Genomic DNA, 25,614 nt, shown 5'->3' on the forward strand with positions numbered 1-25,614 from the left:
CGGAGATCTCCACCACCACCGCCACCACGCCGTCGTCGCTGCCGGGATTCCAAGGAGGATCTACTACTTCGGCTGCCCGCTGGAGCGGGGAGAAGGACGTCGTCATCAACACCGAACGTGTGGCCGAGTACGGAGGTGCCGCCGATCGTGGCACCGTGATCAAGATCTTCTACGCGCTTTTGAAAGCGGCAAGTGATCGTCTACCGCGGCAACATGAGCCTCCTCTTGTAGGCTTTGGAAATCTTCAAGGGTTAGTCTCGTTCATCCCCTCGTTGCTCCCATCTTTTAGATTGCATCTTGGCTTGGATTGCGTTCTCGCGGTAGGAAATTTTTTGTTTTCTATGCTACGAATCCCTACATATACTGCTGTAGTGCTGTGTACGGTCTAACTCACTTTCTAGGCTCACATTTTGTGACTGTCAAATCTAAAAGGAAAAAATATGGCCGGATTTTTGGTACCAATTATTTTGGTAAAAATGGAGTAAGTAATGAAAGAAAAAAATGGAAGTATGATATGATATGATATGTTTTTTTTGGTTGGGGATGTGCATTGCGGTTCGGGCCGTGAGTACGGATGGCCTTGTCTGGAGTGTGCAAGAAACACGGCCCATTTGCTACACCACACGGATCTAGCAGTTTTCTGGCCCAGCTTTGTCGAATGGCAATGCAGCGAGGTGTACCCGTGCGGGCCCTAAAAAGGGCAGTGTACTCGGTCGTGCTTTGCTTTGGCATTGATGCGGTGCAGCTGCATCGCGTGCTTGGCCGGCAGGTGTGTCAGTGTCACTTTGCTAGCTGCATCGCATTGATGACGAAACTGGGTAACGGAACCGGTGCCGATGGCTGCTTCTAATTTCAAAATTTTCTGTACAATTTGGACAGACGGAGAAGGTTTGTAACCTTCTTCCGTCTATTTCTTGCATGTACTACCAGTATTTTATTTTGAGATAATTCACTCACGAAGAAAGTGAAATGGGTTGGTAAACTGAAGCCCTAGCTGGGAGAATTTTCCCTTTTCTGGATAACCAAAGCATCCTCCTTTTCAGCTTTTAGGAGAGCCTGCAGGTCGGAACAAACACAAAGCTTGTGCACGTCTTTTCATATCCCGTTTCCCAATACCCAACCTCTGCTACACTTGCCTTTGAATTTGGTTACGAATTTACAAACCTGCAACTTCCCGCCTCTCCAAAATCTAGTAACAACCTTCATGTCGTTTCCTCTTGCCGCTCCCGCGTCATTCCCAGGCTTGATGCTCGGGTTTTCAGGTTTATTGATGCAAAAGATTTGCATGTAATTTTGTACTCCCTCTGTTTTATGAAGGTCGTCTAAGATATGTTAAAATTTGGATATATCTAGATGCTAGTTAGTGTCTAAATAAATTCAATTTTTTTCATGCAGTGGTTGTTTGATTTGTAATACTCCCTCCATCCCACAAAATATGTCAACGGTTTGTCAAAATTTTAATGTATCTATTACTATTTAGTGTTTAGATACATCTAAATTTTGTTAATTCTTCGACATGTTGCGTGTGACGGAGGGGGCAATAAATATTATAAGATTTCTTTTGATAATTCGTAGAATTTTTCTAAGGAATCGCTTACACCATATTTGATAGGAAATCTAACATCCACTTAAAACTACTTTTCATAATCCGTTGTTTTCCCCGTAATGGAATCCAACAAAATATTCGCATATGAAATCATGTAAGATTAAAGTAGGCATGACATTACAATCATAACTTTTTATTTTATTTCTATGTTTTTTCTGTCTTACAAATCACGTACTTTCTTTGATTCATATTAATTGATCCAACTTTATTTTGATACAGATGTATTTAGTCAACAAACATATTAACATATCTAGATATATCCGTATTTAGATAAAGCTCGGTGTGAGTAAAAGAATCTTGTGAAGTACACGACGCATGTGTTCGGCGCGCAGAGGGTGGTAGAGTGCCTGGATTAAAATTTTCTTTGCCAATTGCATCAACGGCGGCGCCAGGAAAATGGTGGTGGGTATTCCCGCCAGGTCCACGAGGAAATTTTTTTTTGCCGCGGTCGTCTTGCCCTTCGGAAATCCGAAGAAATTAAGAGGAATCGGTGGGTAATGAAGCAATGAAGCAAATCAACTAATTAAGGAAGCAACAAGCAAGTCAAGCAACGAAATTGGGCCATTGGGGATTTGGGGGCGAGGCAGGGCGGCCGTACCTTATGTGCGTGCTCTGCGCCGCTCGGGGACATTGGGGGCGGGGCTCGGGCGGACGGGGAGGGGCGCGGGTCGGCGGGGGCGGGGCGCGGGCGCCACCGTCGCCGCGGGCGCGAGGCCATCAAGCTGCTCCGTGCTGCATCCGCATCGGGCCGGCGGCTCCTGGTCTATGACGAGGAATGGAGGAAGGAAAGGGGCAAATGACGAGGGCGTTTGCGTGCGATGCGAGCGACGAGAGCGAATAAGAGAGCATGGCTTCTTTTGCGTTTCGACGGAGCGAGTATGTATACGTATTTTTTTCTCGTCCAAATCTTGGGTATGCCTGGGAATACGAGGGCATACCCCGGCGCCGCCCATGAATTGCATGCTTTGTTAACTCGCGGAGCTTCTTAAACAAAGGCGATATGATCAACGTAAGTTTGCTTCGCGCGGTGGGACGCGAGAAAACCGTTTTTGTCCGCGTGTACGTTTGTGCACAGGGGTGCCTCCAGTGGGCCGACGCATTTTCTGCGTCGGCATGAAATATGAAGTTTGAAAACAACAAGATGCAAGAGATTCAAGGAAGTCATAGTTTTTATTACATCAAAATTTTAAAAAGTCTACATGAAAATAAGATGGTATTCCTCTAGGCATGGTCTTCATGGCCAGTCAATGCCCAACGATGCTCAATCAGATCCGTGCGCGCCGTTTGCGGACGTTCTTGTTAGTGATTTCTATATTCATATGCGAGATAGTTCTTCCAAGATAAAGCCCCGGGGAGTAGCGCAACTAGCTCATCTTGGAAGTCCCGAGTGGTTCTCATTGCGGCCATTAGGACACTCGTTCTCAACGATCATGTTGTGCATGATCACGCGGCATGTCATCACCTCATGCATGGTCTTCAGCGACCATGTTCTTGCCGGGTGACGGACAATTGCCCACCGAGCTTGGAGCACACCAAATCCGCGCTCCACATCTTTCCTGCAAGCCTCTTGCATCTTGGCAAACCTCCTCGTCTTCTCGGAGTTTGGATTACGGACAGGTCTTCACCGGTGTGGTCCGGTCGGGGTAGATGCCATCGGCAAGATAATATGGCTTGTCATATTCATTTCCATTGATCTCATAGCTCACCGGGGAGCTTTTGCCTTGCATGAGCCGGTTGAAAACCGGTGATCGGTGCAACACATTGATATCATTGTTGGAGCCGATCATGCCAATGAATGAATGCCAAATCCATAAATCTTGAGATATGAAAGCTTCAAGAATGACAGTCACGTCCCTTCGCATGCCTAGCTATCTGACCACTGCCATCCAAATGGACCAGTTCTTCCACTCCCGGTGCATGCAATCTATGCTGCCAATCATTCACTGGGAACCCTCTAGACTCCTTGACAGACAACGGCCGCCTTGTATCCTCAACGGTTGCCTCCCTACGAGTAATGCTGTCCAGAACACGACAATCACGGCTTGGAAAACCCGGTACATGGACTCAAGGCAGGTGCTCTCACCCATTCGAAGATACTCATCGAATATATCAGCAGTCATTCCATATGATAACATGCGAATAGCTGCGAAGCGGTTTTGGTAGGAGGTGAAGCCTAGCGCACCTGTTGCATCGGGCCTGGCATTGGAAGTAGGGGTCGTAGTCTCACGACGCCCCGGAGAATGACCAAGAACAACTCCCTTGACATCATGTCACGGCGCCGGAACATTTTTTCTTTGAACAATGGACCGGTGAGGTCGAAGTAGTCCTTGTGGAGCGGAGCCGCCCTTGCACTCCGTTGCGCGAGCGAGTTTTTTGAGCGGCCCTTGACAGAGCCCGGCTGCACCGGCCTCTCATTTGAAGTGAACTCGTGGATCATGGAGGCCGCAGTAGTTGCCAATGTCTGCGTCGAGTGATCGGACTCGTCGTCGGAAGAGGAGTCAACGACCTCCTCGTGGTACTTCTGCAACATCTGCACATGTCCATCTACGTGGGTACGAAATGTGGATCAATGGCCGCGCACAATTGCGCCGAAAACATGAGAAGAAACCTACCAGCGCAATTGACCGAACAGGTCGTGGGCGGCGCGGAAGGGCGGCGCAACCGGCAACGTTTGGCCCCAAAACAGCCGGCAGGTACGCGCCGAAGCCAATCCCGAGTACGATCATGCTCTCCTGCGCGGCAACAACCGAGCCGGACGACGAGTACTGTGGTGCTGCGGCGGGACGACGGCGGCTGGGGTTGGGGTGGTGGTATCGCACTAGGGCAGCAAACAAAGGGAAAATAATCAAATCGAAGCGATCGATTTCGCTGTCCCTGACTTGCGGGACCGGGTAGGAAAAGGAGGGACGCTCGCATGCGGCAGGTGCGCCGTCGCGGAGACGCAAACTCCGGCGCATATTTGGGCCGGGTTTGCGTCTTTGCGGACGGTCCGACTCACTTGCGCTCGCCCCCGGGAGCGGAGGCACGCACGCATTCCCGGTCGCGGTGGACGTAAGCGATCGCTCGTCAGTCCGTTTACGTCGCGCCGCTGGAGATGGCCTTAGGCAGGTCAATGTTCACGGGTACTCAATGTGAAGTCACATAGGATCCTACGGTGGACTGAGATATGGTGAGTGATCCTATGTGGCCACATAGGATCCGGAGGAGGAACACATGCATGGCCAATGGTTGTTGGCGGGCAACTGATTCAACATAAAACGCCGCTGTCCGTCGTCAACCGTAAACGCCGTCTCTCCGTGGTTACGTCCGTCAGAAGGCAAGTACAGAGCACTTCCATACGAGTCTACCATACCACGCCAGCACGGGCATAGCCCAATGCAAGCTGAGAGCTCAGCCACCGCTGGACGCTGGTGAACGACACGGCCAAGAAAACGGGAGTAGCTTCCAAGGGCGACGTTAATCCCCTCACCGGCCGCAGCTGCAAGCAACAACCCGCCCACGCCACACCACAGCCAGGAACCACAAGATAACGCACACAAGACCAAACCGAGAGAGGGATAGAGAGAGAGAGAGATATTAGCTGGCTAGTAGTATCTCTGCAACAAGGGAGAAATTCAGCCAAGCTTGCAGCAAATTCAGAAGTAGCAGCGGTGAGTTCCTGACCATTTCGTCCTTGTTGACGCGAGATTTCTATTGTTTAGCTGGCGGCCGGCCGTTCTTTTTCGAGCTGCAGGGGGATTGGTTTGGGCTGTGACCGGAGAGCATGGAGGAGCCGTCCATGGCGGACCCGCCGCGGATTTTGTGGAAGTCGAGGAGGAGACCGTCGTCATCAGGTAGACCGGCTGCTGCCGCTGCTGCTTCTTTCTGTAATTCCTTGATTTACCTACCTACAAATCAGATCAAACTTCCTCATGAATCATCCTAATATAAACCGCGTTCTTCCAATTTCTGCTAAGATGCAAGTACTAGTTTTTGTTGCAAAAGAAGGATCCTTTTCTCCTCACCATTACCTCCCTCTGTAACAGCCATGTTCTTCATTCCGGTCATTTCCAGTTCAGATCTCTGCAATCTTAATTCCCTCATGTGCGTTCTCATTTTTTGCAGTAGAACCCCTCTTGATTTATTTTTAGTTGGGGAAGCATTTTTTAAAAATTTATGCAGAACGTTAACCAATTCGAATCGCAACTGCTGCGTGTAAGAAACTGTTAATTAGTTCCTTCCTTTTCGTTCATCGAGTTTAGCACGGGAGTACTCTAGCAGAATTGCAGAAATAAATGAAACGTCCCGGCCGGCCGGTGAGATATTCCGTGAAGAAATGAATGAACGGTTGCAACCAGCTCACAGAACAAAACAGATATCCGGATTTCGCCTCTTAGAAAAAACCCAACTACCCGGACACGTTAATCACGCGCCGCGCCGGTGCAACTAATATGCAAGTTCAGATTTAGGTGGTGATTCTGACGAGGAGGGAGGTGGGTGCTGCAGCGCTCTGTTTAGCTTTGCTTGACTTCGTCGTCAAGATTTCAGCAACGCTCAGGGCATGTACAATAGTACACAGTCAGCCGTCGGTAGTGTATGCCACGTAATAAATTAGCTGACGTGTGATGGAAATAACTGAAAAACGAGCGAGTCTGTCTGTAAAAGTACAGACGGTCAATTTCCATAAAAATCGCGGCATGCAGACGACCTCCTTCCCGTTGTATGCACAGCGCCATCGCATGCAGGTGGGATCGTGGCGCTATTTTCTCGGCAAAGTCATGTCCAATTTGCATCGTACAGACAGGCTAAAGGACACTCGGCTGTAGGAGTTGTTTTCGTTGCTGTCTATAAGCTGATGTGGATTGTCGCTACAGACACCAGGCGTCTGTACTGTTGTACATGCCCTCAGCAGCTGTCGGCCTGCAGCTGCAACTAACCCAGTAGTAGTGGCCCTGCGAATATCCTCGCGGCAACAAACCTTATTCCTTTCAGTACCGTTCTGTTTTGGGCAAGGTAGCAAAATGCTATTTAGGAGCAGCAGAAACTTGATTGTGAAGGGTGGCAAGGCTGCAAATTCTTCTGAGAAAGGAGAAGAGGGTTGCAGTTTTGTATACTCCCCCCCGAATCCAGAATAAGTGTCGAGGCTTTAGTTCGAATTTAGAGTAAATTAAACTAAAACTCTGACACTTATTATGGATTGGAGGGAGTACTATTTTAGTAGATGACAGAGCTGAATGTGACTGGCTGAGATACATGTGGTCTCGATTGATTTCGTAGATAACACCGATTGATTACGATGGCATAACGTGAGTCTCGAGAAAGGTGTGTTTTTGCTGATTTGTTTTAGGGTTGATGTCAGAATGCTCCATTTTCTTTTCTCGACACATGCACCAGACTGCGTAGACTGTGCACAGGGGAGACCAGTTAGCGTAGTTACAAGTATATAACTAGTTTGCTCTTGTTAATCACGCCGGTGCAACTAATCCACGACCTGGTGTAAGATTGCAAGTTCGAGTGGATGGTGGTTTCTCGGGACGAGGTGGGTGCTGCAAGTTTTTACTTGACTTCACCGCCAGGAATCCTCTCCTCCAAGTGCGGGTGCCGGTGCAGCTGCAGCTAATACTATTATACTAGTAGACTAGTAGTAGTGGTCGCAGCGAATATGCCTGCGCCAACAAAGTAGAAGCCATATTCGTTTCAGAGTTTCAGACTAACTTGCAGTCGAAGTATGCGGTTTCAGTATTCCTCCGCTTAATATTCTTCAGTTTTGGGTAAGGCAACAAAACGTTTTACTGCTGATATATCTATGTTGTAGTCTCGATTGACTTCATAGAAAACGCTGATTTGATTACAGCCTGAATCAGGTTTATTTTAGAGTTGATGTCAGAATGTCACATTACTTCGGCCAATCTGATGACAGTGACCAATTTAGTTTTTCCGAGCCTGCCATGTTAGACCAATTAGCTTAGGTGCAAGTAAACAATTAGTTTTACCCTTACTGTAACTCTCGGATAAAGACAAGTCTTTCACTCTCCATTCTAGAGCCAATGAGAGCAGTTCATCAAAAGATACTGCAGGGAATAACATGTTCTGCAGTCCATTGTTAGTTTGCTTCTTTCCCAAGGATGGTAACTTTTAGGTGCATTTAATTGTCAGGGTAATAAGTTTGCAGTTTCACCTAAATGATGGTTGCACTTTCATACCAGACAACAGAGCTGAGTTGTAACAGGCTGAGATATCTATGCTATGGTCTCGGTTGACCTCATAGATAATACAGATGTGTTTTTACCGAGTCAGACCTATTGTAGTCTGGGTACCAGAATGTTTCTTTAATTTGGCCAATATGGTGATAATGCAATTTAGTATTTCCGAACTCTTCCAAGTTGACCAATTAGCTTAGATACAAGTAAATAATTAGTTTGCACTTTGTGTATAGTGCAAGCAAAAACTATACCATTAGATTCATATTCAAGAGTAGTTTCGAATGTTATAATTTTTGTGGCATACAATTCATATTTGTTGTCGACCGAATTAATGGTCAAAGTTTTTCTTAAATTACGTCCGCCTGTTAAACCTAACTGGAGGGAGTAGCTATTTACAGTTTAACTTTGAAGTGCATTTAATTGTTAGGGTATATGTCTGCAGTTTCATCTAAAAGATGGCTGCACTTTCATACTAGACGACAGAGGGGAGCTGTAACATGCTGAGATATCTATGCTATGGTCTGGGTTGACCTCATAGATAATACAGATGTATATTTGCTGAGACTGGCTTATAGTCTGGGTGTGAGAATGTTACTTTAATTTGGCCAATATGATGATACTATACAATTTAGTGTTTCTGAACTCTACCATTTTTTTAGGGCAACTGGCTGCAATTTTGGTTTAAACACCAACAGAGTCAGCAGAAAGCACCGATTTGATACAATCCGGACTCTTCCATGTTGACCAATTAGCTTAGATACAAGAAAATAATTAGTTTGCTCTTCGTGTGATTCTCAGACAGATAACAACAAGTTTTTCACTGTGTTTTAGAGCTTATGAGAGTAGTTCATCAACATATATTGCAGGGAATACCATGTACTCCCTCCGTCCATAAAAGGGTGTCAAATATTTATCTAAATTTGGATGTATCTAGACACTCTAAATTTAGACAAACTTGCGACATTTTTTTATGGACACAGGCAGTAGTATTATATGTTCAGAGCTGCCGCTACACCGTCCCTTGTTACTTTGCTTCTTTCTAAAAGACAGTATCTAGTTATTTTACAGGTTTGATTGCATTCAAAAGTCAGCATTATAGATTATACTCAATAAACCTAAGGCTTACTGACCTATCAGTCTATCGCTATATGCATTAGATTTTACTTGGAGAAGTGTACTGACTTACTCGATCTGACTTAGCAATATGTATGTTCCAGCCAATGGCCGGAGCTTGCAAGTACAAGAACTTACCAATGAGGCTGCTGCCACTGAAGAAGCTGCGAACGTTCTTCAGCCCCAAGAGGGAGAAGAAGCCATGAAGATCGATGACGCAAATGCAGCAAGCACCACCACAGACGATGATGCTCAGCATCCAGATCCAATGGCTAACCTATCCGAGAAGCGAAAGGCTCTCTTTGAGCCCCTGGAGCCGATCAACGGCAAGCGCAGCTCCTCCGACATGCTGCTCCCACCACCGGATTTCGAGCCTGCATCATATCCCAAGGGGTGGCTGGTCGGCAAAAAGCGCAAGCTCGTCAATGTGGATGTGGTTGAGAGCATGAGGAGGATAGCGATCCAGGAGATGAACAGAAAGGTTCATTATCTTGCTATAATAATTTACCACCACATAGTAGCAGGATATCGTGCTGGATATATGCAGTACTGTTTACATTTTGTGGTAATGCCATCCATGATCATTGCTTGAACTCGAGCTTGGAACACTAACTCTACCCTTAACTTATGACATGTGCATTTCTCTAGTGGAGATAAGGTGATTAGGCCTTTTTTGTTGCAAAAGTTGCAACATAAATTGATACATTACCATGGTAATTATGTTGTGAAATGGTGTGGCAGGACCGTGAGATCGGTGGGCTGAATGAACAGCTAGAGGAGGACTCCCGAGTGCTGGAGTTGTTGCAGAAGCAGCTCGCGGACGAGCGCAGGAAGCGGACAGAGATCGAGAAGGAGAACTCGATGCTCCAAGAGCAGGTGTCTATGCTGATGAACATGATTGACGAAAATGAAGCCTTTGACGATGAAGGAGAAGAGGCACCGCCGGGCGAAGGCTTTGATTAGCCCTCTTTAAAAAAGGCATCTGCAACATGTTCATCTCTGGGTACCAGTTTCAGAGTATCCGAGAGATTCCTATTGATCTCTTGTGTAGAATTCAATTTATCCTATTTCATTTCATTTCATGGTTTGGTTTGTGTAGATGAAAGGAGCATTTTTAATTGTCCCTGTTCATGTCTAGGTTTGTTGCAGATGTATGGAGACATTTGCAACACATTCTATATGAAATGGAAGCATGTTTATAGTGTTATGATTATTTTATAGCCATTGATAAAAAAAATCAAATTTCAATGTTTTCGTAATATGTGTGACATCTCATCTGCAAATATAATGCACTAGTGTCATGGAAACTACCGTGATGCGTAAAAGATGCATGCCAATATGAGACGGACGCATCAAAGACTACTATGGGACAAGTGTAGTAAGATATTCAAAATGAGATTATCTCAATTTCAATTGGTGCAAATGTGGTTCTCTATCAAATGATCTAACCAACAGGCCAGAATAATCTGTTGAAGCAATCCAATGCATCATTTTTCAGTAAACAATAGAGAAGAAAAAACTACAGACTTGAATGTTTCAGTTTTTACAGAGAATGTCCTAATCTAGAATTGCAAACTAGAGTCCTCTGCTATATTGAATAAGAATTGTGAAACAGATGCTACACGGGGGAGGTTCTCCAGCAAATCCGCAAAGGAATCATTTCTCGGGATGACAGGCGGTAGAACGCCATCTGCAGTTCTCCCATCAAAGTCATCTGAAACTGCTTCCGCTACATCAGTGGTGCCCTTCTGCTCCGAAATGGATACGGTGGCTGGCGGAGTGTCTTTCTCAAGCAAACAACAAAGGGAGTTCACCCGTGCCATCAAATAATTCTCATCTGCGGATGGAGGACCATGTGTGTCGCTCAAAAGGCTCTCAGCAATCTGCAATAATTCTTTGGCTGGCACCTCAGTATTTGGCAATGGAGGGTCTCCAGCAGCTTGATGCTCTGTTATGTAACTATCTATATGGTTTATCAAATCGTCCATGGAGATGGATGATCTCAGCTCTGGAACGGATAGATTACACAAACTGGGGTTCTTATCTTGGACATCTGGAACAACAATACCTGAGAAAAACTATTGTGAGTGAAAAATACTTTGCAAGATAATATGAGTGACATGGAGGCCTGCCAACATCAGGATAATTACCTAAGTTCATTGGCTGAAAAAAAGGGTCTGGTTGCTTCAACGTAAGATGCTTTACTCCATCATTTTCAAGCACTGGAGAAACAACATGTGGTGGCGCAAAATGTGGGAACTTGGTTGAAGGGCCGTCACTTTCAGTTGGATTTTCAAATATAGAGCTTCTAGATTCATAAACTGGAGAGTCCAATATGATAACTGGCTGTTGGCTCAGTTGATATAGTCGCTGATCACTCTGAACAATCTTATCAAAGTTCTTGCTCAATAAACTTGAGGTGCACCGTAATATATGCCTCCTGCATTTGGAGACTTTCAACAGTTAGTTTCTTCAGACAGAAGAAAGTGAAGGACAAAACTTAACAAAATATAACAGCAAGGCCTAGGTATAAATCAATTAACAAATAAATAATTTAGATGTAATGCACATTCAGACCATATACAATTGAATAATCTCACATGTTTCCTAGTATTCAGGAATGATATTTATTTGTTAAATTGCGCTTTAACGTGGAACAATAAAGAGTACACTCATGTTTCACCTGTGCATGCTTGCTTGTCCACCGGTGAAATCTGCTGCGGGCTGCCATAATGTATGTTTTCTTGGCTGAGGATTAGTCTCTTGGAAGAAAATGGGTGGCCGAGACAACTTCAGAAAGACAAAATGGAAGCTTGTCAATGAAATAAATATGTACAAGTACAGGAACAAAGAGCAACAAAATCTGAGGATCTTACCACTATATCCAAGGTTCCATAATCTCCGGCCTCTGGGCAAGTTGCCTTCAAGGCAGTAATATCTGACCATTGCAGTTCTATCTTACTCTTAAGACCACAATGCAGAACTTCCCAAACAAGCTTCTGCTTTGCATAATAGCATTTTGCCACCAAATCACCTTCATACTGTGACGTGTACTGCACATAAGCATATTTTATTTTTGTTTCTATAAGCAACACTTATGGAAAGCTTCCATATACTACTCACTCCATAATAATAAATTTTTCTTACCTCCCAATCACCAATTTTCAGAAATTTTGCTGGAAAATTTGAAGCCTTGAGCCGATCACTAGCTGTAGGAGCCTCAGATTTGACGTCTTCCATCATGGGAGGCGCGGAATGGATATTGTCCATAACAGGCTGCCCTGTGGTAGAGTTTGCCTTTGAAAGAATTTTCTGAAGAAGGTCCAGAAAAGATTCACTCTTTCTTAATCGTAGACCCAATGGGGGCGGTCCATTAATTATATTGTGGTACTCGGCACGGATGTTCTGCAAAACGTTATGTCTGTACTCAGTATGGATTAATAAAATGATGTGGATTGGTAGATGAATAAAAAGATCAATACCATATGGCTGGTTTAGCAAATATATACATTTACTCAAACAATTTAGAACAATAATGCATGCATGTAGTTCTATAGTACCTAGCAAGTATGAATACAACATCCGGCATAAAAAGGGTCAGTCCATTTGTTTTAGGAGTTACTTATTTTAAGAAGAGTAACATTTAAGTTTTCATATATGTTTCACGCACTCTTACTTCTCCTATGCCAACCCATAAAGCCGTGTGTAGTGAACCAACAGTATGAACTACTCGGTTGAAGCATAGGCCACACGTCTAATTTTTCCAACCGGTATTCCGAGGGAGCTGGCCATATGATTAAAAGTTTCCTATATATGAGTGAACCGAGAACCAAGTGCTAGCCTGGTGGCTCGTGCTCTGGCGTTGAGCCGAGCTCACCCGGGTTCGAGTCCCCTCCGTGCGGTAATTCGCTTGGGGGTCTCGGATTAATTCATTTGCTGGAGAGTCTCATCCTACCTAACAACGTAGGGTATAAAAATGAACTTGTAAAAATGAAGATGCCTAGTGTTCCTCAGATCTGTGCTCCATAATCTGCGCAACCAATCTGGCCACCGGACCTTATATATATATCAACAAACATCTGAAGAATCAATGGGAAGCCGAACGTTTGGCCCATTTCTTCTGCGAGGAACTCAACTTGGTAGCCACCACGACTATGTAACCCTGCAAACAAAACATCTGCCAGAGTGGCATCAAACCAAACGGAAAGGACACGCCGCCATTTCCTGAGTTTGTTCAGGGAGATAGGATCGATCGCGGTCCTTAATTACAAGGACGCCGGCCGCCGCCGCCGCGTTCTCCCTTGGCATGAGTATGAGACACGAACGGTGGAAGGAACAAGAGACTAAAACCTCATCCGGCACGCCACGCGGGCTAAACCCTACCCCCAACGGGAGGCAATTAATGACCAGTACAGAAAAGTTCCATCTACCTGACGCAGAGTCGGCGACGGCTGCGCCGCCCTGGCGCGCTTGCCAACACGAGCGTTCCTGTCGCTGGAGCCGGCCGCCGCCTTCATGACGCCCGGCGGCGGCGCGTGCGGGGCGGCGCGCCGCTTCCTCGGCTGGGCGCCCGGGGGATGCACCATGGTGACCAGATCGTCGGGACCGTATCTCTGTACGAGGAGCTGCAGGCCGGATCAGATCGGATCGCGGCCGGGGACGAGCTGTTGAGGAGGCGTGACGGCGGCGAGGGGTTTGGGGTTTGGACGATCGATCTGTTCTCCCTCTAGTAATAATAGCTCGCTGGGACGCGGGGAATAGGTCGCGGATAATCTGCTGGTGGGGCTCGTGGAGGTGGGCCCGGTCGGTAGGTGGGGACAACCATGTCAGTTGGACATGCGACGAAAACTTTTCACGTCTTGCGTGTGTGTGATTTGCGTGTGTGTGATGAGCGGTTTTGGCTTCCGGATCGCGCGGTTGCACCCCATGCGTAGACAGCATATTCCATCGTCGGCTGAGACGCGCACGGAACACCGCACGATAATCGATCGAGTGGTTAGCCATTTTTGTAGTGTGGCTCTCGGTTTAACCACTATTCTAGCGTTTGTTTGATTGATTCGATTAAAAGAGTCATGGGCTATACAACACGTCTGCTAGATGCATTTGTCCATATTTGCATGAATGTACGTGGACGCCTTCGCGCGCAGCGCGCAATGCTTCGTCATTTGTCATCGTATTCGTCACATAATACTGTATATATGACATTGCTAGGAACCAACTCTTGGCCCAGGAGTTCCCATACACGTCCCTCGTGAGCGGAAATCAATGGCTACTTTTATTATTATGTGATCAGAAACATCAAGAGGGTATGTGATCCTGACCGAGATAGCCATTTTTCTGACGCTCCAAACAACTATAGTCAACGATTGACTAGGATCAACGGGGCTAGGGTGTCGATTTTTACGAGGGTTTGAGTTAGACCACCACTGCAAGGTCAAGACTTGAACACGGTGTGTTCTCTCTTAGTGAGCCATCTTCATTCCATAGGAGTGTCGTGCCATGGATCGTCACATGCCCGATCGTACACTAAGACGACTAGGGGTTCTTCATCCTTAAGGACCCGACGAATATTAGACTTGTGGTTATGGATCCAACTTATGTAGTATGGCAGCGAATCCATGTCTTGTAGGAATAGATGATTTGCAAAACCAGTTGATAAATACACATCTCAAATAAGGTTGTGTTATATTCGACAAGTTTAGGAAAGTCACGCTAGGAATTACTAGTCAACTCTTCACCCATTACGAATGAAGTTTGATTATGGATAACCATGAGATTGTTGCGGTCAGAAACCCACCGGCGAGCAACGACGGGCAACACAGGAGAGCCGGGAGCAACTTAGGGCTGCGGCTGGCCCTGGTCCCTCCGAGCGACGGCCCGCAAAGAACTCCGGCACGCACGTCCGATGCTGGTGCAAGGGCGTGCCACCTGACCTATACCTGGTCGGGAAGGTGATGGAGATGCCTCGCTTAGTTTCCTGCATGGCATACACGTAAACATTAAATACGAGCCTCGATCGGCTCTCGGGTTGTCCCGTGAATCGGCTCAAAGAGCCGATCCACCCATGATTTGCACGAGGTGTACGAATATATGGTGGTCCTGCTTGATCAAGATAAAGCTAAAACGATCTACGACGATTTAGGGTTTTCACCGCATAATCGGAACGTCCTACTCGTGATTGGGCCTCGCGGCCGCGCAAGGTGATCGTAAGCCGATCCTAGACAGGGCCTAAAAACCAACACGAGGTTGATCCCCGGAACATCCTGTCTAGGGCTAGCAAACTACACCCTACGCGCCGTTGGATCCTCCAACCCTTTGTAAGGCCTAACTATGCAGATATTAAACTAATCCTTGAAGAACAAGGAGCAACCATAACGGATCGGATCTACTAAATAATGATCAAGCGGGTGTCGCCCTACACCTAAGATAGGTGTAAGGGCGGCTAGATGTCTAAGGGTTGCACTACGACAAGCATATGATACGAAGAACAATGCTAACCCTAACACATCTAAGATAACTACGTTGCTCGCCATCAAAAAGGCTTCAGTACGAGCAACGCATGAACAACGAATAAACTTGTACTGCCTAGATCGCAAGATCTAGGCAGCATGATGCTTACCCGGAAGAAACCCTCGAGACAAGGGAGTTGGCGATGCGCCTAGATTGATTTGTGGTGAACGTGATTGTTGTTTATTCCATAAACCCTAGATACATATTTATAGTCCGTAGATTTTCTAACGTGGGAATAATCCCAACCGTGCACGAGACAAACTCTAACTAATCGACACGTATCCTACTATATTACAGATACACGGGCAAACTAGCCCAAACTTTGCATATAAGGCCGATTCACATATATTCTTCCACATATAATCTTCAAGCCCATCTTGATCGCGGCCCACCTCTGACTCGGTCAAATTCTGGTGATAACACATGCCCCCTGGTTTTGGAATTGATAATTCCAAAATCAGTCTGCTTCTCTTCGTCGGGTCATGTCGTGGCAGAGCAGAACCATCGCAGCATCCTTCATCATGATGCCCTGCCTTCTCAACTTTTCCGCGTGATTTGACCGTTGTTTTTTGGGCACCGCCTCCTCGGAAACTGCTGTGGCATTGAATCTCTACTATATCCCCTTTATTTAACCGCTCTGAGCAGTTTGCCACTTCATCCCCTTGCTCTGTTCTGGCCATCGGCACCCAAAAATCCCCAATCTCCCGTAGCCATGTCCTCTTCTTCTTCCTCCCCCGCCTCGTCGATCTTCTCCGACTCTTCCTCATCTCGCGAGCCGACGCCGGAGTGGGGCTCGTTGGCGGCGCACGACATTCTCGCCCCAACGACGTGGGACAAGGAGGAACACGATTCCTCCATCTGGTCCGAGGATGACAAATCCTTGACCGACGGAGAGGGCGACCTTCGATTCCTCGTCGAAGGGGAAGAGGAGGCGGCGAGCGAGGACGACCGCTTCTCCTGGGACGATTTCACCTCTTCCGAGGAAGAGGCGGAGGAGGACGACGACGACTCCCTCGAAGGTTACCCACCGGCGAAGCGCCTCCGCACCTGGTGGGACGACGACAGCGATGACGACGATGAGGAAGATGAGGCTCCCGTAGAAGGCTACGGGAGCTCCGATGATGAGCCTTTCAGCAGCTGCGCCGGCGGCAGCGACGTCGATGAGGGCAGCAACGGCCCTTAGATTAGGGACTAGTAGTAGTAGTCGGCTTTTGTTCTCTCTCCTCTGAGCAATCGACTCTTTCTTTGTAAGAAATCCCTCTATTAATGAAGAAAATATTCCTCGATTAATTTTGCTTCCTTGTCAACTTTGCCGATCGTCGAACGAAGTCGCTGTACAGAGAGCCGATGGCAGGGCATCGGCTTGCATTATAAACGCGATTTGAGGCCAAGCCGTTGCCTAATCACGTGGTCCAACAGGTCTAACTCACGTCCAAACCATCCTCCAACCTTAAACGCGCAGATTGAACTCCTCAGCAACTCACTAGGAGATTCATCCCAAACATCGTGACTTCCGGTCTGAAACCGATCTGTTAACCTGCTTAATCGAGCTTATTCCTCTAGAGTCGATAGCAATGTATCGGCTTTTATTATTCTGAAGTCGATGCCCGTGCATCGGCTGTACTCGCATACTGTTGTCTCCGCATGTTTTCTCAAGTCGATGTCTGTGCATCGGCTATGATTGATTTTTTTTTTAACTGGCCGATTTAAAATCGGTCTCCATAACTCACTGCCTATCATCCCACATGCTTGGGAAATACTTCTTGAGGTGTTGACCATTGACGGCTACTGGGAACTTAACGCCGTCCAACTGCTCCAGCATGTATGCATTACCTTTCAAGGCCTGGACAACTTTGTACGGACCGTGCCAATTAGGAGACCATTTGCCATATGCTTTGTCCTTGGTTCCTAATGGCAACACAGCTTCCCATACTAGATCACCAACTTGAAACTCCTTTGGTCTAACCTTCTTATTGTATGCACGAGCTACCCTGGCTTTGTTCTCTTTAATCTTCTCCAACGACCAAAGTCTAAGTTCTGTTGCGTCCTCAATAGTGTCACTCATCAAAGCTGCATATTCTTCAGCTGTTAGATCATCCTGAAACGTGACACGTCTTGATCCAGCCGTAATTTCCCAAGGTAATATGGCTTCCTGTCCATAGACGAGCTGGTACGGCGAAGTTTTTATAGCTCCGTGGCATGACATGCGGTAGGCCCACAAAGCTTCTGACAATGTTTCATGCCAATCCCTAGGGTTCTCGTCAATTTTTCTCTTGATCAGCTTGATCAGGCTCTGATTGGATGCTTCAGCTTGCCCATTGGCTTGAGCATAGTATGGAGATGATCGGATCAGCTTAATCCCCATGTCATCGCAGAACTTTCTGAATTCTTTAGAAATAAAGACCGAACCTCCATCGGTCGTGATAGTTTGGGGAATCCCGAACCTATGAATGACGTGTTCTTTCACAAACTTGATCACATCTTCTGATTTCACCTTCTTCATAGGGACGGCCTCCACCCACTTGGTGAAGTAATCTGTGATAACCAAAATCCATTCATGTTTTTTACTCGACGCCGGATGGATTTTGCCGATCATATCCATGCCCCACCCTCGAAATGGCCAAGGCTTGATGATAGGGTTCATTGCTGATGCGGGTACCATCTGAATCTTCCCGAACATCTGGCATGCTTGGCACCCCTTGTAGTACTTGAAGCAATCTTCAAGCATGGTGGGCCAATAAAACCTCGATCGCCTAATTAGCCACTTCATCTTATGAGCCGATCGATGAGTTCCACGAGCGCCTTCATGCACCTCATGTAAGAGCCGATTAGACTCAGTTGGTCCCAGGCACTGGAGTAGTAACCCTTCCAACGTCCTGTAGAACATGTCATCTCCTATGAGGACATACTTCATGGCTTTGTATCTTATCCGTTTAGGTGCCCCCCGAGCCGAATCTTTTAAGTAATTGAAGATTTCGGCTCTCCAATCATCCTGTTCCAGGAACTGCACCTGAACTTCTGACCCGTCAGATATGTCTATATAGCCTGACGCCATTTGTGCGAGATTGTTGGCCTCGGTGTTTTGGGATCTTGGGACCCAATTAAAGTTGATGTACCGAAACTGTGTCATCAACTCACGGCATTCCATCCAATATGGGAAAAGCGATTCACTCTCGCACTTATATTCATCCGTGAGCTGGTTAATCACCAACTTGGAGTCTCCAAAAAGCTCTACTGCTTCTGCCCCTGCTTCCAGTAGCAACTCCATTCCCTTACGCACCGCCTCAAATTCCGCGGCATTGTTGGTGCAAGGGGTAGATAGTCTGATGGAAAAGGAGTATGCTGCCCCCCGAGGCGACACGAGCAGAATGCCGATGCCACAACCATCGTCGCAAGCCGATCCATCGAAGAACATAGCCCATGCACGTATAGACAGTGCCGCTATATTGGTACTGATCCGTTCAGCTATAAGATCGGCCAACGCTTGCCCCTTGACTACTTTCGCAGGCTGATACCGAAGATCGAACTCTGACAATGCAAACATCCACTTACCAAGTCGGCCTTTCAAAACAGGGGCCGACAGCATGTGCTTGACAACGTCTGACTTGCATATGACGATGATCTCTGCCGTCAAAAGGATGTGATGAAGCTTGGTGCGTGTGAAGAACAGGCAGAGGCAAAGCTTCTCGACCTCAGGATACCTTGTCTCCGCGTCCAACATCCTTCTGCTGAGGTAGAAAACGACCTTTTCAACACCCCCGTCGAGTTGCACCACCACCGAAGCGATGGACGTGTCAGCTACTGACAAGTAGATGTAGAACGGCCTGTCTTGTTGGGGCGGAACTAGCACAGGCGGCGTCGTCAGATACCGCTTAATCTCATCAAACGCTCGCTGCTGTTCGCCCCGGTGAAACTCGTCGTCAGATTTAGTTTTCACCAGTGCCATGAACGGCTCGATTCGTCCTGACAGATTAGAGATGAATCGTCGGACAAAATTGATCTTGCCGATGAGGCGTTGGAGTTCCTTCTTCGTGGTGGGCGGCTGCATGGTACGCACCGCCTCTTGACTTTTCAGGCCGATCTCAATTCCCCGTTCATGAACCAGAAAACCTAGGAATTGACCAGCCGTCACACCAAAAGCACACTTCTTCGGATTCATTCTTAGTCCGAACTTCTGAGTTCGGTCTAGGATGCGTCGTAAATCATCCAAGTGTCCCTCCATGGAGACAGATTTGACTACCACGTCGTCGATGTAGATTTCCACCAACTTGCCGATCAGATCGTGAAATATATAATTCATGGCTCGTTGGTACGTTGCACCAGCATTCTTCAATCCAAAGGTCATGACTACATATTCAAACAAGCCTACTGCCCCGGTACTCGAATGCGGTCTTGTGTATATCTTACGGAGCCATGAAGATTTGGTTATAGCCGGCGTTGCCATCCATGAAGCTCAACACCTTGTGGCCAGCAGCTGCATTGATCAATGTTTCTGCCACAGGCATCGGATACTCATCTTTTGGAGTGGCTCTGTTGAGATCTCGGAAATCGATGGCCACACGCCATCGGCCGTCCTTCTTCTCTACAGGAACGATACTGGAGATCCACTCAGCATACCTGCATGGCCTGATGAACCCGGCGGCCAACATCTTCTCGATCTCTTTCTTGACTTCTTCCAGAATTTCGGCCCTCATCTGACGTGCTCGTTGTTGGAACGGCCGAAATCCTTTCTTAAGGGGGAGCCGATGTTCAATAATGCTCCTGTCTAACCCAGGCATCTCTGTGTAATCCCATGCAAAGCAATCTGGGTATTCTTTTAACAGAGCTATCATCTGACCCCTGAGCTGTGGATCTAACTTCTTGCTGATAAAAGTTGGTCGTGGCTTATCCCCGGGACCGATGTCGACTTCCTCTAGCTCATCAGCCGATGTAAACCCATACCCTAACTTCCCGTCACCCGTGAGGTCGACACCAAATGCAGGGAGAGCGTGTGGCACGGATAATACGGGCTGATTACTGGAATCGGCCTTCATCTTGATCGTAACCAGGATTTTTTGGAAGTGTCGGGACCGATCGCGTGGAACGGCTCCCTCCTTGTCCTCGCTATGAGAGCAGCTGCCCTCGTCTCTGTCCTTACCAGGGTGGCGCCCAAGTCCTACCATGTTGATGTTGAACGAGAATCTTGGCTGGTACCTCCTGGGGTATGTGCATTCCACCATGTCGACGGCGTATGCCGGCGAATTCGGCACTTCTGGTGTTGTCAACGTGAATGGCAGCGGTGGACGGGATTGGAGTGGCATCTCTCCTTGGTAAGTCCTAAGAGCTGGTCCTGAAGGAGAGTACTGATGCCTCATGATTTCCTGGATCATCCGAAAAGCGACACGCTCCAACGTGTTCACCAGGCTCTCAGAATGGTGGTGCAGCGAGTGAGCCACCATGTAGCTAATCTCCTGACGCAGGGACCTGGTGCGTTCTTCTGACGGGGCGGACAGGTCCACTCCATCGAGCGCGCCTTCGGGTGAGAACCCTTTCCACCTGACGCCATGTGAGCGGGTTCTCGTGAAAGAGCCGATGAGGTCGGCTTCGAGGATCGCTTTGACCTCGTCATACTTCTTCTTGAGCTCCTCGGTCAGATCCTCGTACGTGACTGGGGTGCCGTCCGCCATCTCAGATGTAGATGGCGATGCGGTTGATGTCGAAGATTGTCCCACCGGGCGTGCCAGAATGTGTTGCGGTCAGAAACCCACCGGCGAGCAACGACGGGCAACACAGGAGAGCCGGGAGCAACTTAGGACTGCGGCTGTGTTGCGGTCAGAAACCCACCGGCGAGCAGCGACGGGCAACACAGGAGAGCTGGGAGCAACTTAGGGCTGCGGCTGGCCCTGGTCCCTCCGAGCGACGGCCCGCAAAGACTCCGGCACGCACGTCCGATGCTCGGTGCAAGGGCGTGCCACCTGACCTATACCCGGTCGGGAAGGTGATGGAGATGCCTCGCTTAGTTTCTGCATGGCATACACGTAAACATTAAATACGAGCCTCGATCGGCTCTCGGGTTGTCTCGTGAATCGGCTCAAAGAGCCGATCCACCCATGATTCGCATGAGGTGTACGAATATATGGTGGTCCTGCTTGATCAAGATAAAGCTAAAACGATCTACGACGATTTAGGGTTTTCACCGCATAATCGGAACGTCCTACTCATGATTGGGCCTCGCGGCCGCGCACGGTGATCGTAAGCCGATCCTAGACAGAGGCCTAAAAACCAACACGAGGTTGATCCCCGGAACATCCTGTCTAGGGCTAGCAAACTACACCCTACGCGCCGCTGGATCCTCCAACCCTTTGTAAGGCCTAACTATGCGGATATTAAACTAATCCTTGAAGAACAAGGAGCAACCATAACGGATCGGATCTACTAAATAATGATCAAGCGGGGTGCCGCCCCTACACCTAAGATAGGTGTAAGGGCGGCTAGATGTCTAAGGATTGCACTACGACAGCATATGATACGAAGAACAATGCTAACCCTAACACATCTAAGATAACTACGTTGCTCGCCATCAAAAAGGCTTCAGTACGAGCAACGCATGAACAACGAATAAACTTGTACTGCCTAGATCGCAAGATGCGATCTAGGCAGCATGATGCTTACCCGGAAGAAACCCTCGAGACAAGGGAGTTGGCGATGCGCCTAGATTGATTTGTGGTGAACGTGATTGTTGTTTATTTCATAAACCCTAGATACATATTTATAGTCCGTAGACTTTCTAACGTGGGAATAATCCCCACCGTGCACGAGACAAACTCTAACTAACCGACACGTATCCTACTATATTACAGATACACGGGCAAACTAGCCCAAACTTTGCATAACAGGCCGACTCACGTATTTCTTCCATGTATATTCTTCAAGCCCATCTTGATCGCGGCCCACCTCTGACTCGGTCAAATTCTGGTGATAACACATGCCCCCCTGGTTTTGGAATTGATAATTCCAAAATCACTCTGCTTTTCTTCGTCGGGTCATGTCGTGGCAGAACCGTCGCAGTATCCTTCATCATGATGCCTTGCCTTCTCAACTTCTCCGCGTGACCTGGCAGTTTTTTTTTTGTTAAGCATCACTTCCTCGGAAACTGCTGTGGCATTGAATTTCCACTAGGCTCCTCCTTATTTAACTGTGCCGATTGATTAGCTCTCTTCATCCCCTTCCTTTGTTCTAGCTATCGGCACCGAAAAAACCCTCTTTCCCTGTAGCAATGTCTTCCTTTTCCTCCGTCTCCTCTGGCCTCTCCCTCCAGTCTTCCTCCTCGAGCGAGCCGGAGTGGAACTTTGATCATGTGCCAGATGGCCCACCCGAAGCACTCGTCGGGCCAGATAGCGACCTGCCTCTGACCGATGGGGAAGACGACCTCAAGTTCCTCATCGAAGGGGAGCTGATAAGCGAAAGCGAAGACGACCTCCATCCCTGGGTGAAACCCCACCTCCTCCGACGGGAAGGAGGAAGAAGAAGAAGTAGAGGAAGAAGAGGAAAAGGAGGAGGATGATTCCTCCTCCTCCGCTAAGCATCCACCGGCAAAGCGATTCCGCGCTTGGGCGGACAGCGAGGATGATGATGATGACGAGGAGGAAGAGGAAAAGGAGGAGGATGAATCCTCCTCCTCCGCCGGATATCCGCCGGCAAAGCGCTTCCGCTCTTGGGCGGACAGCGAGGATGATGATGATGACGAGGAAGAAGAAGCTCCGGCCGAGGGCTGGGGCAGCGAGTGACGAGGAGCTCCTCGGAAGCAGCGCCGACGGCAGCTACAACGGCGACGATGAGGACAGCGACGACCCCTAGAACAGGGGCAAATTAGTGTAGGACTAGTAGTAGCAGTGCACTAGGCATCAGATCCCCCTTTTGAGAGCCATCGGCTCTTTCCTGTAAAGTCGCTCCTTTGAATTAATAAGAATTGTTCTTCCAATTTAACTTTCAATTAATCCAATGTCAAGCCTTCCGCTCGCCACACCAAGACCGATAGCAACGTATCGGATCAGATACCGATTAGACCGTCAGTCAAGCACTTCTCAAATTCAGACTGTGATTTGATATCTGACCATAATATTTCGCAATCCTACAGCCGATGGCTGTTCATCGGCTGTTTTGAGAATCCAGTCTCCTTCATTTTCTTGCAGTAACAGGACGGTCCAAACTCTGTAGATGACGACTTCCCCTTCAGCAGCTCTAGCAGTCTTCTACTGCAACAACTCAGAAGGTTATGATGCAGGGTCAGCCGACGACACTCCAATCGGCTTAACAGAGCATCTACCAGGCCAGCTGCCCCCCGAGCCTCAGTCAAGGCGAGACTAACGGTGAGGATACACAGATCAAACAAAGAGCTTTGAGCTCAGGTAATCTGAGACAGCCACCATGCAGAGCCAGCCAAACTTGCCCCCCATTGATCGCCTTTCTTCCGCTGAAAGCCGATGTTGTAGACGAAACACCAACAGCTTAACGAGAAAGAGGCTGCCTTGCATGCCAAAACTGACGCTTCTGACAGTATCGCTGAACTGGCGCCAAGGGTTGGTAGTCCTCGAAGAGAAGGTTCGGGCACCAAAAATCGGCTCCTTGCAATTGAGGCAGCTCTCATTGTTCACCCCTCCGAGGAAGCAGAAGGCCTCACAGCTGAACTGGTCTTTGGTGAAAAATCCGTGTCTTGAACCCCCAGCAAGTAGATCCTGTGTAATTGTACTAGAGTCGATGGCTGTGCATCGGCTTTGTTTCTTAGTTCTAAAGTCGATGTCCGTGCATCGGCTATATATCGTGATGCTGATTTTTTTTATCGGCCGATTTTTCTATCGGCCCCCAACATTTCACTACACACATGTTCATCTGCACATGTTCATCTGATTAGGTGCCCCCCGAGCCGAATCTGTCAGGTAACTGCAGATATCGGCTCTGTAGTTAGCCAAGGCACTGTATTTGCACGTCGGCTCCGGTAGGACCAATGTTGATTTTTTCTAACTCATCAGCCGACGTAAAACCGTTGCCCAGTAGATCGATGTTGAACACAAGCAGAACATGTGGTGAGGATAATTTTGGCCGATTGCTGGAATCGGCCTCCATATTGATCGAAGCGCTTAATGAAGGTTTTGCAATGTCCCACCATATATCTTTGGGGCCGATCCCAAGGATCGGCCTCGCCACGTTTGTCCATAGGTTGGTTCTTGCTACACGGTCAGGCCGGTGGATAAGACCAGCCTAACCCTGTCTTTCGTCACGTCGATGCGCTCGCAGTCGTCCAAGTTGATACCTGAGAGTGGCTCTTGGCCTGCTGTTTCCCAAGCGTTCATGCCAGCCGTTGAAATCTCGGCTGAGTCATCGGCCTGGACGACCTCTACCTCATCTCCATCCCACTGTATTACGCATTGGTGCATCGTGGAGGGAATGCAACAGTTGGCGTGGATCCAATCTCTTCCTAGCAGAACAGCATAGGAGCTCTTGCTATCGACGATGAAGAACGTCGTAGGGATGGTTTTCCTTCCTACGGTCAGATCCACGTTCAGAACACCTTGTGCGTCAGACGCTTGGCCGTTGAAATCGCTCAATGTCACGTTGGTCTTGATCAGATCCGAGCTAGAGCGTCCCAACCGACGTAGCATAGAGTATGGCATAATGTTGATCGCCGCTCCGGTGTCCACCAGCATCTTGTTGACAGGCCTCCCATCGATATAACCTCGCAAGTACAGGGCCTTCAGATGTCTGTAACTTCTTTCTCGTGGCTTCTCAAAGATAACCGGCCGTGGGCCGTAGTCAAGTTGTGCCACAGGTGCCTCGTCTAATCCTGGAGCACTGAACTCCGTAGGAAGGATGAACACCATGTTTGTGCCAGCCGATGTTTCATCATCGGCTTTCCTTTGCTTGGGGCGCCACTCCATTTTTTGTGGTCGACCCTCTTCATCCAGGGTTCGCTGGATCTTCGCGGCCAGATCAGGCCGCGCCTTCCTTAGCGTGTGCAGGTATAACCTTTCGGCTTCCTCCAAGCCGCGCAGTCGCTGAACCCTACGCTTTTGGGAACGGCTGAGTCCATCAGGGCACCACCTTGGCCGGTGGTACCTGTCTTCTTCTTCTTCATCATCGTCTTCCAAATCCTCGAGATCTTCCACCCGAGGGGACTCAGCGTGCTTGCTCCGAGGTGGGAGAGGCCCTAGACGTTTGAACACGGCC

At 48.1% G+C, this 25,614-nt stretch overlaps 2 protein-coding genes across 3 annotated transcripts; one reads left to right on the forward strand and one right to left on the reverse strand.

Moving 5' to 3' along the window:
- The first annotated feature begins 4,964 nt into the window (after window positions 1–4,964).
- LOC124693623 (protein HEADING DATE REPRESSOR 1-like) lies at window positions 4,965–10,114 on the forward strand. Of its 2 annotated transcripts, none has more exons than XM_047227105.1 (4): window positions 4,965–5,226; window positions 5,318–5,439; window positions 9,006–9,382; window positions 9,643–10,114. In XM_047227105.1, the coding sequence occupies exons 2-4, from the start codon at window positions 5,370–5,372 to the stop codon at window positions 9,862–9,864; spliced, it is 669 nt and encodes a 222-aa protein (XP_047083061.1). In that variant the 5' UTR covers window positions 4,965–5,226; window positions 5,318–5,369; the 3' UTR covers window positions 9,865–10,114. The 2 variants fall into 2 exon arrangements, with proteins under 2 accessions (XP_047083061.1, XP_047083060.1); XM_047227104.1 differs by having other exon boundaries at window positions 4,967–5,256; window positions 5,340–5,439.
- Window positions 10,115–10,463: 349 nt separating this feature from the next.
- LOC124691132 lies at window positions 10,464–13,487 on the reverse strand. Its single transcript, XM_047224408.1, has 6 exons — window positions 13,332–13,487; window positions 12,049–12,306; window positions 11,778–11,954; window positions 11,585–11,691; window positions 11,052–11,341; window positions 10,464–10,969 (listed from the first exon to the last, which is right to left on the reverse strand). The coding sequence occupies exons 1-6, from the start codon at window positions 13,485–13,487 to the stop codon at window positions 10,464–10,466; spliced, it is 1,494 nt and encodes a 497-aa protein (XP_047080364.1).
- Window positions 13,488–25,614: the final 12,127 nt, after the last annotated feature.

Source organism: Lolium rigidum, chromosome 2 (assembly GCF_022539505.1).
Source record: "Lolium rigidum isolate FL_2022 chromosome 2, APGP_CSIRO_Lrig_0.1, whole genome shotgun sequence".
Classification (NCBI taxonomy): domain Eukaryota; kingdom Viridiplantae; phylum Streptophyta; class Magnoliopsida; order Poales; family Poaceae; genus Lolium; species Lolium rigidum.